Source organism: Podarcis erhardii (assembly GCF_964252035.2).
Source record: "Podarcis erhardii genome assembly, chromosome: 3".
Classification (NCBI taxonomy): domain Eukaryota; kingdom Metazoa; phylum Chordata; class Lepidosauria; order Squamata; family Lacertidae; genus Podarcis; species Podarcis erhardii.
In genome coordinates this window covers 98,783,632-98,802,160 of record NC_138507.1, presented here as the reverse complement: position 1 = coordinate 98,802,160, position 18,529 = coordinate 98,783,632, and the positions used below count along the sequence as shown (strand labels likewise).

At 41.2% G+C, this 18,529-nt stretch overlaps 1 protein-coding gene across 1 annotated transcript in view; it reads right to left on the bottom strand.

The window, feature by feature from the left end:
- The window catches only part of INTS7 (integrator complex subunit 7), a 38,565-nt gene that overhangs the window by 8,719 nt on the left and 11,317 nt on the right, over positions 1-18,529 (bottom strand). The window contains exons 8-16 of the mRNA XM_081855119.1: positions 16,053-16,170; positions 14,369-14,503; positions 13,639-13,736; positions 12,503-12,742; positions 8,539-8,676; positions 7,693-7,899; positions 4,791-4,985; positions 2,914-3,017; positions 2,087-2,155 (exon numbers count right to left, since the gene is read on the bottom strand). Of these exons, the coding sequence (XP_081711245.1) occupies positions 2,087-2,155; positions 2,914-3,017; positions 4,791-4,985; positions 7,693-7,899; positions 8,539-8,676; positions 12,503-12,742; positions 13,639-13,736; positions 14,369-14,503; positions 16,053-16,170 (1,304 nt within the window). The remainder of the gene's footprint in view (positions 1-2,086; positions 2,156-2,913; positions 3,018-4,790; positions 4,986-7,692; positions 7,900-8,538; positions 8,677-12,502; positions 12,743-13,638; positions 13,737-14,368; positions 14,504-16,052; positions 16,171-18,529) is intronic.

Sequence of the window (18,529 nt, the reverse complement as noted above, 5' to 3'; positions counted from 1 at the left end):
TTCAGTCCTGTAATTCCCATGTTTAAATGAGCCATTACTACTTCTGAGCAATTCTTTCCGATTTCCAGTCTCATGGGATCTGATCAACTTACATTCTATCAACAGAAATCAGAGTCAGCCCAAAGGGAGACCTTTTACTAGCACCAAGAAGGCTTACATGGCTATCTTTGTCCCTCGAGAAACTTCATCAAAGTCAATGGCATTACACCAGAGATTAATTATCTGGTTAATTTAGGGGATTTCAAAAGCTAAGGAGGAAAACAGGGACTATTCAAGAGAGCCCAATGGTATTGGGGGAGGGGAGCCCTGGCTTTTTAAGTAAACTTATTTGGAATTTAGTTCCATTGAAATTATTAGTGCTTACATCAAATAAAGTTTATTTAGCACCAGGTATACAAGCAATACAAGAAGAAGTATTTGTCATTTATTTTATTTTTAACTTCGACAAGATCTTGTGGCATCTCATCCTGAACTATTTCTAAGAATGCCAGGGTTCTCTTAAAGCTTAATGGAGGCTTCTCAGTGAGAACAGAAATGACAGACAAGCTCTCCTAAAAGATGGCTTGTGCAACACTAGTGATCTTTCACTGCAATGCGCTGATGCGTGCTCCTGTCTGTGCTTTAAGTTCACATGGGTCAGTGAGGAGGCCCAAGCCAGGGAACTGAATGTGTAATTTAATGACTCTCTTTTCTATGCTTTTTTGCTTTCTCTGTTTTACCTGTAAGCTGCCTTGGGGAAAAGGTGGCAAATAAATAAATAAATAAATAAATATTATTGTTATTGTTATAATATTGTAAAACATCCTCTGTAACATTAGGGGTTCCATGGCAGACATGCAAGGTTTCCACAGGAGATGTCAATGTGAAAATCCTTCCTAGAAGGAAGACTGAAAAGCACTAAACTATAGAATCTCAGTTTCACCAAGGTGCAATGTCCGCAATGCTTTCATCCCTAGAGAAAAAAATCACTAAGGGTTGTATCCAAAGTGGCAGTAATACGTCTCCAAACAACACAATGATTTCCACTTGTGCAACAGGACTTCCTGCCTCCTTCCACTGCACACCCCCTAAATGTGTCTGTGGGTTTCTCCATCCACCCAGAGGGGACTGGGAAAGGGTGGAGGGAGAAGAGGAAGTCCTGTTGTGCAAGCTGAAATCTTTACACTGATGGGACATGTTAGTTGGATACAGCCCTGAGAATGTTTAAAGTAGGGATTGCCTAGCTAAAATATTATAACCATATTACTTGAATCTGATTTTTTTCTAAATATTTTCTGCCACTCCCAGCCAGCTTCATTTAGCTGTTGACTTCAAACTCCTATCAGGCGCAGGCAGAATGGCGAATGGTTGGTGCTGATAGGAATTGAAGTCGAACAACAGTTAGAGGGCTACAGGTTCCCCCATCCCTGATTTAGCCCAATCATCAACCCACTTTAAGGAAATCAGGACTCCTTTCAAAAGATTTCTAATTTTTGCTGTCCTGATGTCTATCAGTATGAACAATAATCTGCTGAATTTTACATTACTACTCTTCCACATGACAAGTTCATGTGCTAGTTCATGCATCTCGTTATCAGCACGGTACAGTGCCGACAGTATTTTATTTTAATACTTCTATTAAAATTTTGTTTAAATCAAAAAATTGATGTATGAAGTCACTGTCACATTTTTAAAAGTATACAGAAAATTTTTAAAAGTATACGTTTATCTTTAATTTTGGAGCCAAGGAAAAAGGCAAAGTTGCTAAAGAACTAATATGGTTTTTTAAAAAAATACTTTCTGAATGACAATAAGCATGCACTACATTATTTATTTAGTTAGTTAATGAATTGCTTCCCATGAAACATTGCATTTCAGTGAAATGCAGCTGAAGTTTCTTTCAGATGAACAAATAAACTAAAGGTAAATTTGAATGGACTCTTCCATATACTCAAAATGTTTAACTTTGTGCAACTTTATTTTACAGGAGCCCTGGCTAAACTACTGCTAGACATTTTCGCCTTGATTAATGGCTACTTAAATTAGAAAATAATGACAAGACTGGGTGACAAGAGGCTGAAGAAAGTTAAGTCTGCGTCATATTTACCTTGCAGATTCAGGATCTAAAATCAGGGCTTCGATTGCATGAGATATCAATAAGCAACCTTGCTGCTGTCTGACGTGATGTTAAAGGTGAACAAATGAAATTGGCAAAATCAAATTAATATTACATAGTTCATTAAAATAATGGCCGTAAGTTACTAAAATCAGCATGGCCTTCATTTCTGGGGAGATCATTAATTTGAGCAACTTGAATTTAAGCAACTTGATTCTACAGACCACTTCACACATATACCTGGTTTGGATACAATGCTGAACCAGAGTTTAGCCCTATGCAAGGGAGCATCAGGTCCATGCACTCCCCCCCGCCCCCCGCATTTTGGTCATGAACAGGAGATTTGAAACGTTTGGACTCAAGCTATTTACTGGTTTGCCTGCACCCATGCTAATCTGCCAACATCACCGTTTCGGAAGCTCACCTTCTGTGCCCAACCCTCAGGTCAGCAAGGGGGGTGACCATGAGGGAGAGATCCTTGCCCATGGCGGCATCATAGCTACAGAGCTCCCTCCCATTGAACCTGTGCCAAATCTCTACATTGCATTGTTTTCCAGAAGGCGCTGAAGAAGAGCCTTCTAGGTATGATGCTTGATAGCTGGGTAATGGTCTGACACAATGATATCAAGTGCTAAATTCTGGCAAACAAACTCTGGTGTTTGGTGTTGGCTTTAAAAGAAAACTGGCATGCTGAATTTGTAAGAAAGTTATGTTCTCCCCATGTCCTAAGCTCCAGTAATAAATTCTTAAGAGTCATCTTTACAAAGCATATCCTTGGAGAAAAATAACCAAGCCCTGTGCTTTGAAAAGTAGGATACAGCTCCACATTCCTCAAAGTTGCTGAGTCTGCATCAAAAGATGATTGATAGAGATCTCCGTATCTTGCAGCTAGGTTCCTGAATTCTTCCATGGAGAGTTTCATCTGTAGCAGCAAAAGGGGTGGGGACAAAAACAAAGCACTACTCATGATTGATTGCGCTGAACTGAACAAATATTTTTGTTTCTTTGTATATCCTTGTGCTATGCTCACTTTTCTCATTTGTTTCCATTAGGTCATAAATTGAAAAGGTCAAACAAATACACCACAGAACCCCTGCACTGGGCCCTCATATCACTGGCTCAACTGGCAAGACTGTACCTTCTCTCCATCCTGTCTTGGGATGCAGGTTCGCCTGAAGCCAACTGAGCTTCCCTGCTTTCTTTGGCTCCCATTAGCAGCCCCTAACATATAGAACCAGCAGGTGATTCTTGGCAAGCTGCTCAGAATCCAATTACAACTTGCACCTCAAACGTATCAGTTCTCTCTTTGCCCTGTTGAAAGTTGCCTTTGCCTCACTTCTTGCACCGTACAAGTCCCTCCTCCCTGCCAATTTGCTCTTCAGATTTCTCCCTGATCCTGGTTTCACAATCCGATTCCTGCCTTTCCGCCACCCTGCCCATCTAAATTAGGTTAGGCTCTATTAGGAGCAGGGCCTTTTCTATTGTGGAATATTCTCTTCTATAAGACCTGCCTGGCTAAATCAATTCTTGCTTTTAAGAGGCAAATGAAAACCACGGCACTCTGCCAGACGTTTGGAATCTGAAGGTTGAAATCTCTGATACTAGATTTTTTAAAGTATTATTAATTTGCTCTAGTTTGCTTTATGAATTTTCAAAGTGTGTTTTGTGGCAATTTTGGAGGATCCTTGTGTGCCAAAATGCAGGGTACTCATTTACGGGACAAAACAGTTCAGTGGGGTAGGGAGAATCCAAACCCTTTCCAGTCTAATCCCAGCCCAGGCAGAAGGTCAAGGGGGCTGACAGAGGGAAAATAAGGTCCACAGTTGATATATTTTCCCCCTGAGTGTTTGTATATTGGGGAATGGGTCAAAATAGCCCACATAATGAGTCATTGTGAATACCCCTAACTATGGCTTGATGTGACGTCTGAACTGGGTCAATGTATATCTGACCTTATGCACACTGAAGTTTGTTTTTGGCTTACTTATCATGGTTTGCTGAACTGAAACAAACCACCCCACCCCCCAGTTCTTGTAAGCCAGAGATTTTGTTTAGTTTCCTCTGTGCACTAGGAGGGAGGAGCAAAGGGGACAAGATTGGAGCATTCACTGTAAGAGATTAACTCTGGTGCAAGCAAGACTAAAGCAGGGCAGGAACATCTAAACAAATCAACTGCCATATGAATTCTGTGAAGTCAAAGTGCTAACATACCCCAGAAGGCAAGCAAGCAAGGAGCGACTAAGTACTTCCACTGGGAGTACCTTTCACTGAAAAAGCTATGTTTCTGGCCTCCATATAAGGTAGAACCTTTAGCAGGGCATCATGAAACAGATCTTACTATGCTAAATCAGAGATGGGGAACATGTAGGCCTCTAAATGTTGTTGGACTCCAGCTCCCATAATTCCCTGCCAGTGTGACCTGTGGTCGGGGATGATGGGAGTTCATAGCTCCTGGGCACAGGCGCTAAGCAACATTCTTTCTGCAGAAGGTCTGTACCTTTTCAACATGTTTATAGGAGAACACAGTGGCTTCTGCCCATTGCAAAAGGAGCCTCATTCTTTAATGATCGGCTGAATTGCAGCTAATGGTCACTTTTTTGGTCAGTGTCCACTGTTCATTGTTTTCATCTCAGCACACCAAGCCAAGTAAAAATATAATTGCACGTTCATAACAGGGACAAACTGGAGCACATGCCTGCTTGGAAATGCGTCCACACCGCTGAAGGTCACTGCCTGAGGTCATGACAATGGTTGTGGCAATGGCAGGTGGAGGACTAGTCTTCAGGCTATTACAAGTGCAGATGAGCTGAGAGAAAGCCTGAAGGAGGTCAATCCGGAGTTTGACAAACCCGCACTGAAAGCTCAAAGGGTTAAGGGGTGTGCTGGCAGCCTGAAAGACAAACAGAACACAGAGTCAGAACTTTGAGACTGGTGACCCAAGCCAAAAGCCATTGAAGAATGCCCTTTTGATTTTAGAAATCATTTCTCTAGAAGAACACTTTGTTTAGATAATGTGGGATATTTGGGGGATTATGTATTAGTATTCAGAAGAACATTCCACGGGTGAACTTTATGGATGACAGCTCCCACAGATATTCAGAAGTTGCTACTGCTGCTTGGAGCAGGGGGATAGACTTTTACAAGATTTAGATTAATAAGGAAACGTAATTTAGATTAGGAGTGGGTAGAGTTCAGGCCTGTGAGATCTACTTTGTTTTTTACAATACCGCAAGAATTACCAAGTCCAATGCAAAAAACAGCAGAATCCCCAACCTGTCAGTGTCTCAGGCCTTCTAAGTCAGTCCTCACATCCACTCCACCCAATTAGCTCACCCAGCTCATGGAGATGCATGCCAGGCCAGTTCCCTCAGCCACAATTAAATCAGAAGGTCCAGCAGATGAGCAGCTTCATACGCAAAAGACCCAGGATTGGGGAGTCCAGAAATGGGCTATCTGTAACCCTGCTAGAACCAATGACCCCATCCCTCCACCCCGTCACATCTCCCTCAAACTCATAATCACCCCAGCAGAGGTCTCTGCCGAGTAGAGCAAGGTCCTAATTTCCAATACCTCCTTTCTCTCTGCACTAGGCACCTTCAAAAATTTATCATCACGCAAGCATTAGGATAATGTGTGGCCACAGCTGAAGAAAAGGGAGAAGCAGCCGTGTTTTCCAGTGCCAATTTTAAAAATGAGCAGCCACAATAGCAGCAGATTTCTAAAGAAGGATATAAGGATATGTATCTGTCCAGCCTTTGTGAAGGATGATATTCTGATCCTAGATTGGCTTGAGAACCCAAGTTAAGGGCCAAAGATGTAAAGGGAGACAGAGGAGAAAGAAAAGGACAGAGCATATGCATTTGTAAATGGCATGTAGACACACAGCTTGTATGCATTCAGCAGCAATACTTTCTGAATTAACATATTTGTCAGAGTTCTGCGGATGTCCAAGCTAATAAACAAAGCTCTCTGATTTCCATATACAAAGGGCACAATAAAAGACACATGAAACAACCAAATCAGTATTTGCCCAGAGAGATGAACAAACTACTTAGCTGCTTTTTTAAAGCTTCATAAGAAACAATTACTGGTTAATAAAAGGCTCAAACCAGGGCACATACATTGCAAAGGCAACATAAAACATCAATTTTCTCATACTGTGGTTCTTCTATTGAAACGGGCACTATTTTTGTCACGATAAGCAATTAAATACATTTTCTGCTCCATATAAACCAAGCTCTATCTTATTTCTGCTTGCCTGAGCTGACAAATTGCCTTCTTCTGGAGTCAGAAATGTTCACGCACACATTGTGCAACACAGGACTGCAGCAATTCAATAGAACTGGCAAGTTAAATAAGCCTTGAGCATGTCTTCTTCCTACCACATCAAGGGACTCACTTTGAAGACAATGTATTTATATCCTGTAATTTTTGAGATCAAGTTTGGACAAACTGTGTCTCACTACAACATGTATCCCCCTCAAGGTGCTTTTCTGCAGGCTCTCCTCCTTCCCTGAGGAGAAAACGGCTTTTCTGGCTCTTTGAATAGCCATGGCAATGAAAAAGCAGGACAGAGGATATAGGGCCATTCCTATCCTCACTACAAACCTGCAAGGTAGATTAAGGAGAGACCAAGCCAAGTTTACCTCTGGACCTCTGGGGTGAGGCTGGATTGATCTCTGCCTGCCTGAATTCAGTCCAATGTTCTAACCACAACAACACACTGAACTGAGCAAAGCTTTGAAAATGAAGAAGCTTAAGAATGCATATTCATTACTTGGCCACGTCTCATGCTTCCCACACCCATTTTAAGTGGTAGATCCAGAATTTCTTGGATTGGTTATTTATGTCAGAATAAGCTTATGCAACATGGTCCATAATAAGGTCAAACCGAGCCTCCAACACATTAATGCAAATAATCCACAAATGTCGTTGTTCATGTAACCAAAATACAAATTAGTTGCTGTTTCTCTACTGCATAATATATTTCCAGTGCAGCAGGGCAAGTCCCTCTCCCTGGCTAAGAATTTCAAGAATGCAGAACACAGTTCCATTCCGGCAAATGCAACCCAAGGTAAACAAAAGGGGAGGAAAGGTGTTCGTTTTACGAAGAGAACTCCGATGGCTCTTGGCTGATTGCACAAGGAATCCGAGATTGTTTACACTGCAGCCAAGACTGCTATTGTTCAATCTCTGCCTCCTGTGCACTCATGTGATGATAAATGTTAATGTGAGCATGAAAGCAGTGGGTTCATACCTACTCTGTCAAACAGCAGTAGTTTACTGGTTTAATTATTACAGGAGTAAGCTACCTTACTGATGAAATTATTGCTGGAGTCTTGCACTGCCAACATGCCAATTCGGTAGTGACCAATCCACTCAGACGGCCATGTAGACAGAAAGAAGGTGAAGATCTTAAATGCTAAAGTTCTTGCTGGAATAAGCTACTGCTGCTTAAGAAAGTAGGTGTAAGCACAACATTTGTTCTTCCAAGACATCTGAAGAAGAGTCTAGTTAGAAACAGTAGTGAAAAAGGACAATTGCTTTAACCTACAGGTCTACAACAAGTAAAGGGTGGGGGGAGAATTCACACTGACCGTTAAGGATGCTATTCCTTTGTGGTAAGATTTCAGTGACTCAGCAATACAGGAAAGTGCTGAACTATAATCATCCTTTTGCAGCCCTGTCAGGCACTGCTCTGCATGGGAGAACTCCTTCAAGCTGTTTAGCCAGAAGTAGAAGTGTTCTGAAGCCACCTGAGTCAGCAAGCTTTGATACAGCTCTCTGGCCATGCCATGGTTACCCTGTGCAGGGCAACAAGAGAGAGATTTACAGAACAAAAACAAAACAAAACTCTGCACTTAAACCAAACGATAAAACAGGATCAGAACACAGTAATATGAAATCGTCAAAAACATTTCAAAGTTGTTCTTGCCATTTAAAGCTTGAATATATTCCACAAGTGGAACCTTGCTGAGAAACTTGCTCTCCCCACTGAAAGGCCTTAGTCTTTCCCAATGAAATCTAAAATAGCGCCCTTGCTCAAGATGAGTGCTCCAGTTAACAGCTGCCAAAATGGGACTCTACAAAATGGTATCCAGACCCTACCATGCCTCCAATGAAATCAGCTGACTTTTTTGTTGTAAAATTAGCTGAGGGGAATTGGTCCATCAATAGCTGCAATCTGGCAGGTAGAATTGTTTTAGTTTAGCATGCTTTCACATATTTTAACTCTACTCCTTATTCTTTAAAAAAGATCCTAGTACAGCAAAGAAATAATAAAAAAAATGCAGCCACTTTATATCACATAGGGGGGCAATTATCTCCCCAAAAGTTTACAGTCTTCATGGGGAATTTAAGGAGTACAAAGAGTTACTTTCAACTCAGTCAATTAGCCTTGCTTATTGGGGAAACCAAAATTATAAATTATAGATCACACATACCATTCTGGAAGCTTGTCTGGCTATCCTGTAAGCTGTCCATCCATTGGAGACATTTTCAAGCTGTTGTTTGATAACAGTTTTCACTTCAGAGGATAAAGTCTTCTGGCTGGCAACAAATATCACAGTAGCAAGAGATACCTAACAAGGAAGGAATAGTGCAAAGCTGAATGAAAAAATAGATCACACAGACCCTAGCCACAAATAATGTGGAATCATAGTTTGCCATCACCGGCATGAGCTTTGGTCTCATCAGGTCCACCCCCCACTTGCACAATGAATACAGTTGTACCTTGGATCCCGAACGCCTTGCGAGTCGAATGTTTTGGCTCCTGAACACCGCAAACCCAGAAGTGAGTGTTGCAGTTTGCAAACGTTCTTTGGAATCCTGCAGCCAATCGGAAGCCGCGCCTTGGTTTTTGAACATTTTGGAAGTCAAACAGACTTTCAGAACAGATTCCATTTGACATCCAAGGTACGACTGTAGTTATGTACCTGGTTCACTAGTAAATTTGCTAGTAAAAAATTAGTAAATTTGCCTTCCAATCAGAATCACAATGACAAATTAGGATCAAACTGCAATGCAATCCTGGTTTGTGGGGAAACGGGGAGTTACACAAACCATAGTTTACTAGGTTTAGACAAAACAGCATTGCTGCTAAACCAGGAGTGGTAAGTACTTTATTCAATCTCTGACCACCACAAGAGGAGGAATATAGAAGGGGAAGGAAGAGTCCAAGGTTCATACTCCATAAACCACGGTTTAGGGCTACATTTGAATAGTTTTCTGTTACTTTATTTGAAAGGTTAACCACTCTAATACCAAATACACTTCCAATAAAGCTTAGGACCCAGTCCAACACTCTTGAGCTTGGATACATTCACCTCCAGTAAAGTCTCAAGGATTTCAGTGAAAATTGCTTGCAAGTAGGTCTGTCTGAAAAGGATTGCAAGCTTTGGCAAGTAAACATGGGGTTATATACAACTGGATCACTGAAATTAATGCATAGGTCTAGCTTAAGGCCACTGATTTCAACTGGTCTACTCTGAGAACAACTTAGCTGGATACAACCAATGGTACTGAAATGGTTTTATGCCCTCATAAAAGCCCTGTTAAATCAAACTACAAATCCAGCACCTGTGATCACTCAGGTATGACCAGAAGGGCATTAAAACAACAGCTCTGCATTATTGCTTTGCAACTTGCATTCAGCACTGCCTCATGGCTAATGATTGATGTGAGAATTTGCTTAATCCCCCCTTTAAAGCCATCTAAGCTAATGTCACCTTCACATCTTATGAGCACGATTCCATAAATTATGTGCTATCTGAAGTGCTTCTTCTTGTCTGTCCCGCATCTACTGCTAATCAATTTCACCAACTGATCCAATCTCTAGTCTTATATGAGAGGGCAAAAAACCTGCTTTCTCCACACCATACATAATTTCACGAGCCTCTACCATGTCCAGCCTTTAGACATGTTCTTTCCTAAACAAAAAGGCCTTTTCTGGTACGGAAGGCGTTCTAACCCCTTGATTTTGGTGGTCCTTTTCTACACTTTCCCATTTGTTATGCTTTTGAGGCTTAAAAAGATATTAAAAAGTAGAAAAACATTCAGCAACACAGTCACAATAATTAACTGGAACAAAATTACATGGAAATATCGTATAGCAAACAACAGGCTGTTTCAGCCCTCTGCCCATTATATCTGAAATACCTTTATCAGTTTCACACACAGCAGTGTGTGGGATCAGGCAGCTCTGCTCAAAGCCTGCCACTTCCCTGGGCCCGTTCCCTGAGCATCAGAAAGAAAGCTGAGGGAACTTCCTCTCTGCCTTGGCTAGCATTGGCAAGGCAGTTTGTGCATGTTTGTCCACACACAAGCACTTTCAATTGAACTGTCTCAATGTTTCCTGCCCACACTAGTAGGTGGTACTTGATGGTGATGTGTTGAAATGCTGAGTTGTTGCCTGCTGCCCTCAACTGATACCTGCACACCCTCACTGAGGTTCAGAAACCTGAGCTCTGTTGCGGGCAAATATCTGTTCACTTGTGCATGCAACACCTCTCTCTCTCTCTCTCTCTCTCTCTCTCTCTCTCTCTCTCTCCATGTTTTCCGATACACAAGACTTTCACAAAGCAGGTTTAATTATACAGTGGTACCTCAGGTTAAGTACTTAAATCATTCCGAAGGTCTGTTCTTAACCTGAAACTGTTCTTAACCTGAAGCACCACTTTAGCTAATGGGGCCTCCTGCTGCCGCTGAGCCTCTGGAACACAATTTCTGTTCTCATCCTGAAGCAAAGTTCTTAACCTGAAGCACTATTTCTGGGTTAGCGGAGTCTGTAACCTGAAGCGTATGTAACCTGAAGCGTATGTAACCTGAGGTACCACTGTATGTTCATTTGTGTTGCCTGAGCCCACCAAAGAGTGCTTTACCAACGGAAGCAGTAGAAGGGGTAATTATGGCACCCAGCAAAACATCACCACACGTATAAAAAACCACACCCACACAATGCGCTTCCACACCTCCACAGCTGAGTAAAGTCGCTCCCCAACCCACATTATCCGTGAACTGGGCAAGATTCAAATCAAATGGGGTGTGCATAAGGGCTGCCACTTGGATAAGGTGGGCAATACAAAAACCATGGAGACATGGGATGCATCAAATCCACTTTGAGCTGTCCTGTGTCTACAGCCATGGTGGAAATGGGCAAGACTTTTTACAGTGGTGCTGTCATTTCCAGGCCAAGCTGACCACCCATGTAAAACAAGTGCCACCTACTGGACTGAAGGAGGATTAAGATTAGTAAGATGGCAGAAATACTCCTAAATAGATGTGTTTCAGGTTTGGGATGCAGACTTTTCAGTTTCCTTTACTGGCTGAAAAATACAAACATCTATTTGATGCTTACTTAATAGAAGTTAAACAACTTAACATGCCACTCCTCTGTACCATCAAGTTCAATGGGGTTTTTTTTTCCATTTACAGTATTAAAAATGCTCTCTTCCTCTCTCTCTAAACACACACACACACACACACACACACACACACACACCTTTCAGTAATCACATTGACTTCATGAAATCCAAGGTGTCCAGTGACATCATTATTTAATTAAAAAAGCCAACTGTCTATCTAGCACCTCATCTAGTAGCCTAACAAGCTTCTCTACTGACTGAACATTCAGTTAATATCTAAAACAGTGCTCTGATGCTAACCCCTCATATTTGTTAGACAGAAGCATTTTGGCTTTGAAAATAATAGGGTTTTTTTTTTAAGCATCATGACTAGTGGCAAGCATAGGTTAGATGAAGGATAGGTCTGCCCAGATATATGCTTTCAAACTTGTGAGACCAGTGGTTTGTCATAATGTGCTTTCACTCTCTCACAAGTTCATAGACACATTCCTCCAGTACCACAGGTAGGAAACGAGAAGCAATGAAATCCTTTCGTGTAAAACTGTTATCCAAAACCACTAGGCATTTCTCTACAACACTAATGTTGTATTTTAATCTTGTTTTTAAGTTGTATTCATTCAACTTGTTTTTATTATTGCTTGTTAGCCGCCCTGAGCCCAGCCTTCACTGGGGAGGGCGGGGTATAAATAAAAAAAATTATTATTATTATTATTATTATTATTATTATTATTATTATTACAACAGGTTTGATAACCAAAAACGAAAAGAGAAGTAACAAGTCTTTTAAATGTGAATGCTAACATTGTGAAAGAATGGGGTAGAAGAAACATGGCAAAGGATACAAGGATACAAAAAAAGAGAAAGAAACCCCATGATGAGAAGAGAAAGCAAAAAACACAGCAATGTTGTAACTGCATCATGGTTTTCCCTGCAATGAGGCAAGTTAACTGTTACACAACATGTAATACTACATGTTTACAAAATGGTTATTCAATCCAATGGTACCCAGGACCAGTTTGCTATATCTGGAATCAATGTTGCTTACTAAAAGCTCTTGCTGTTTATCAGATGCAGATCGTCCAATCACTTTATAGAGATCCATCAGGTCCCCCAGCATTCCGTCTCCCAAGACCGGTAACTGCATGGCAATGGCTGCCAAGCAGTGACACATGAGAATCCTGGCAGCATCTTGTGCGCTGTGCAGCTGTGTCAACAAGGACTCCACAATGGACTGGCTCAGGTGGGGCCGGCATTTGGCCAGCTTCACCATGCAAGTGAGTGCTATCTGCATTGGGGAAAAACAAAAAAAACGCTTGTTCAACATTCATCACAAATCTGTGAAACGCTACTCGCTTTTGGTCACAACACTCATGTAACCATGAAGGTGCAAAATAAAGGAGAAACCAAAAAACACAAAGGCATTCTGCCAAACCACCAAACCCTCTAAACTAAAGAACATGCAGGGAGGATTCAGATTTAGGAAGTGCACAGAGAGAGGAGAGGGAATGGAAGTTACACTGCAGAGCCAGAAGTCCTTGCACTAATGGAAATGTTTTGTTGGATACTGCCTTTAAGCTTCTGTACAGCAGACCCTTCCAGCTTTGGGAAACATCAGCTGCTTCTAAACTTAAAACTAAGCTGGGCTGATTACATCCTGCCTAAAAAGGATAAACTGTGTTTAGCTTAAACTATGATTCATTGGAAGAAGCCAGGATCAAACTGTGGTTTATGTGGTTTAAACATAGGATAGCAATCTAGTCCCATCTCCGTTCTGTTTTTACAAAGATGAGACTCATGCGATATACAGTCAACACATATAATATTACTACTTATTGTATGGAACGACAATGAGACAAACTACATATTCACCTATCCCAAGTATTTTTCCTGACTACCTGCTCCACAAAAGGCATTAACTCATTTGCATGTCAGTCCTCTTTGGTTATATGGGGTGGCCAGCTCACAAGAGCACAGTGAGGCAAATGTTGGGCTACTCCGGACTTGCTAACTTATTGAGTCCTGCCCTTGATCTGTGAACATTCAGTAGTGCTTGGGCATTTATTTCTACTTTAAGTAGTTAACCAGGCCACAAAAAGCAGCCCCACTAAAACAACCTGCATTACTCTTACATAGATTAATATGGAAGACAACTGGGTTGGTGGGGGTGGATTTATTATTTACCTTTAAGGTTGCTTGAGTACCTGGACTGCTGTCTTGACTACAAAGAACAAGGAGGGATTCAAGGCCAAAGACAGCATCCTGCTCCAACGGCAAAAGATCTAGGACAAATATTTAAACTTTAATTCCTGACTGTTTTAATACTAGCCACTGTGGTCCTCATGGCCATGAAAGAGAACAAAACATTTCCCCTTTAACATACTTTGGAAATCTGGGAGCTAGAAATGCCTTGATGCAGTAATACAGCACAGCCAAATGAGTTTCAAATAAATTCCATCAGTTTTAAAACCCCAAGAACTGAAATGCTGTCAGTTCTAGCTTGCATGCATTTCTTGGTGTTAGGGAGGAGAAAATGGTGAAATGAAAAACAAAACAAACCACATGACCATTAGATTTGGCCATGAACTGGAAGGCAGCAACACCATCTTAAAATTTCTCTTTCATTACATTGGCAGAGAAATGAGTAGGATGTCTGCAGTTCACACCCAGTCAACTTAAGAGCAGTGCACTGATTTACATTAGGATGACCATGCTTAGCTCTCATTCCAACAAAATACTGCATAAGCAATGGAAAAATAGTGAAAGTAAACAGCAATTACTTGAGCTCTCTAGTTTAGCATCAAAGGTAGACGTCCACATGAGTTCAACTTGTTTCCAAAGGAAAACACAGCACATTACATCAAACATGGGGAGATATACTATGACACCCACCCACCCATCCTTTTAGAATTACCTTTTTCCTGGCATGAAGCAGCTATGTTTGTCAGAACTCGGACTCCATGAGCCGCAATACCCTGGTTATTATGGTAACAGCATTCCTGTGCTAGTTTGACTATATCGGATGATCTTGTTGTCGTAGCTGTTGCTCCTAAGGGAGAAATAGTGGGATACTTTTAAATAGCAAAGCCTTGTTCATTACATGCAGTATTTTCTTTTCCACAGTTTAAGAGCAAGGGAAAAATAGGAAGATGGTCTGGTTATAAGCATTGCCTAACCTCCAACTAAGCTATAAAGGGGTATTTATTTTAATAACAATAACGCCACCCATCGGACTGGGTTACCCCAGCCACTCTGGGTGGCTTCCAACAAATTAAAACACAGTAAGACATCAAACATTAAAAACTCCCTATGCAGGCCTGCCTTCAGATGTCTTCTAATAAGAAATAAGACTGGTGTAGTGCATCCGTCGGAGCAAGCTGCAAAGCTTCCAGAAAGGGAAGCAGCAGCACGAGTCCCTTTCTAAATTTCCTTATATCTCAGCACCTCTAGAGGCTTTGGGGAAGGGGGTGCTGCTGTCATTTTTCAGCTTCCTCAATGCCTCACACAGGGTGAAATATGACTCTGTCCCTCCCACCCAAGTAATTTGTTCATGACACAAGTCCTGGGGCTTGGGGGTCCAAGAGCTGAGTTTTTGCTTTATCATGAGCATTTTTTCAGAAACAGCATGCACAGGAGAAGGGAGGACCCAAAGATGACTACAAATAATGTTGGCTCTTAAGCCAACATTGTAGAACCTGCACAGAACTATACTGCTCTTCCAAAACACAGAACAGCCAGATGGCCACTATCCACATCCATCTTATCTCAAATTTATGCAAGTTCCAATCACTACAATATACCCTAGATTCCATCAGCCCCTCCATTTATTTATTTTTAAGTGAAATGGTAGATACTCCACACCCTTGCAGAAAAATTGTCTGCAGGGTGGCTTTGGGAACCTCATCGTTTCTCAGTCTACCTTGCTTCAGGGGGCTTGTTTCAAGGTTGAAAGACTGTTCCAAGTTCATTGGAGAAGGAGCGGAATATGAAGACAACAAATCATTCATTCAGATTCAAAGAGCTACCAAAGATTAGTGGGTTTAAACTTCTCCAAAATCAATAGGCCTTCACACAAACCAAATCAGGACTCAAAATACAGAATGCATCAACAATCTGATTAACTTAGAGGCCATCCTGAGACATAGCTGGAGAGCGGAGGATGGTTTAAATCAGATGTGCCAATCGATTCATGCAATGTGTATAGTGAAACAGCAAACCAGGCAACTCAAGCAACTTTAAAAGGTAAATAATGTATTCTATCTTATTGTCTAACATATTAATTCATGACAGAGAAGTGCAGGTTTTAAAATGATCATATGCAGAGAAGAAGGGTGTCAGAGAATACTAATGTGGAAGGCAACTGTAGCGCAGGACTGGTTTCTTGGTTTATAATTTCGGTCATTATCATAGTGTTACAATGCGATTAAAATTAGCTCTGCAGTTTTTGAACCGCTGCAGTGCCTTCCAAGGAAACACACTTTTCAACATTATTTACAGTGTTCAAAAGACTGAAAAGCAGCACTTATACTAATATCTGCAACAACACTGAGGAAAAATTGAAAGTGTGCCAAAATTTGGCTGATCTAATCTATTCATACCTGGAGCAATGCTGAAGTACTGTTTGATGGCTATTGTCCCCGACAGTGTGGAAAGTACAGATAGCATGCCTAGTTTCATACTGTCATAAGGAGTTTGAAGAGCACATTCACATAGTGCCTAAAAGCCAGGAGATAGGACAATTTTAGTACAAGGAAGGAAAATGAATTAAAAATTATTAACATGTGTTCATCACGCTTGATTCACACGCATACATAACATTAATATAACAGAAATGTAATGTATAATAATAGTAAATAATAACAACTTTATGATTCCTGGTTGAGGATGCAAAGTACCTGCATTGGGGTGGGGGGAAATTATTAGTAACCTTAAATACTTGGCAATTGTATAAGGCCTGGGTATTCAAAATCCTTCACACATTATCTCAGCAGTCCTTATAATAACCCTATAAAGCTGTTCAATATTATCCGCATATTGTAGGTTGTGGAGCTGAGAAAGAGAGAAAGCATCTTGCCTAAGGCTGCCCAATGAGGAGAAAGCAGATTTGTTCTCTGTTGCTCCAGCGGGCAGGACCTAAACTAATAGGTTTTGAAATGGCAAGGAACATAATTTCAGCTAAACATCAGAGGAAAAAACACTTCCTAATGCAAAGAGCTGTTTGATAGAGGGAAAGACCAGCTCTCATTTTCTGGAGCAATTTAGGCACAGGAACAATGTCTTCTCTTGTGAGGGATAACCACCAAGGGCCATTTCAGCTCTAAATTCTATGATTATACACTATGGGATTTGGGGAGGTATCCAATATGCACATTCCATCAGCTCAAGGATATCTTTTTGCGCAACAGAACTGTCTCCCCCTCCTCTCCCTGCATGTACCTCCACCCTCTCCAAATCCACTCTTGAAGGTTGGGGAAAAACCCAGAACTGATTTATGGGGTGCCTGGAGTGAGGCTGTCCCACTGTGCAGCCAAAAGTCCTTGAGCTGATAGAGTGACTGTGCTGAATAACACCCTTGAATTTCAGGCTTCCAGGCTCACAGCTCAATAGCTCTTAGTCACTACACCATGCCAGGTCCTGTTTGAGGTTATGTGAGGTGACAGGTAAGCTTTACCTGTGGTCTTTCTCACAAGTGATGGCTGCCTCAAACATGCAAGTCAACATTTGCTACTGGAGCCATGGGTGATGAACATGCCAGTATGAAATCAGTCATAGAAGCTGAGGTCAGTCATGAGAATCAGTGTGCTATGCACTTCACTAAGTCAAGGATTTTTGAGCTGAATTACCAGCCTGATATTTCCCATTCATTCACACCAGGAAAGGAAGTGTCATTCCATGAAAGTATATGTCTCTCAATTGGGAAAGATTAAATGTCACCATGAAGTACACTGGTAGTTTTCTTTGTGCTGCTGCAGGAGGCAGAATAAAATCCTATGTGCAACATTCACTAATGTGGCATCATCATTTAAAGTTCAGGTACAACTGAATGCATTTATAGCCCCTGCCCCCTTCTAGGTAAAATGCTTGTCACTTAAGCAACACACCTCCAGGGGTAAAAAAGTGAAAGGAGGGAGAAAGTCTCTGATACGTCTTGGTAGCCCACACAACCTAAGGAATACAGAAGCCTCAAAAATAAGCACAGAGCATCTCTGTCCTTAACTGGTATCAGCAGCTGCTGCTGATATGCAACAAAAGTTATTTTCCTGTTGGCAAACTTTCATAGGCATAGAAAAAATAGTTTCCTTTTAGAGCAACAGTCCTTACTAAGTACTGACTTGTTTATTTGTTCTGAAAAGTGGTCTTTTTACTAGTGGCCTAATAAAAATAAAAGGGGACGCAAGACATGGTGGAAGGACCTTCTCCCCTCTGTACAAAAGGGGGGGAAAGCTAGGTAAGACAGCATGTGCATGGAATAAAGCATGCAAAGCATCTTTTTTGGCATCAGATTAGAATAATCTATTCTAGCTGTCATTTTTGGATTTTTACAGAATTAATGATGCTTGAGTAGAGATTGGATGTGGAAGAAAGGAAAAATAGGGCAGGAGGAGGAAGTGGCAAGATTAATGGAACAGACAGATGTGTGGGGAAGGAGAAGAAACTATGCAGGCCAAAAGAAGTCACAGACAAATCTGTTCTAATTTTGGCTTTTCAGCAGATAGCGCCTGTGTATTTCAAAGTTTCACCCACCTCCGTGAGAAAGGAAAGCTTCAAGAACAAAATAGAATTCTGAAGACAGTCAGATTTGCAATATGCAGAAAACAAAGTATCGAGTGTCCAACTAAGGCAAGGGGGAAAGACCAGGTTTGTTTTTGTTTTAAATGGAACTGTGTATGTTGCACCCATCAATAGAACCCCTCCAATTAATTAATGATTTTCCTTGCCATTGCTACACAATGCTCCAGTGCTTAACAGAACTCTCTAAAGAAATTACATTTGTTCCTTTCATCACAACACGCTGGAAAAAACACCCAATATTCTCCTAGCCGTTTGGAACTTCCATACACAAAGAAAAAGAGTT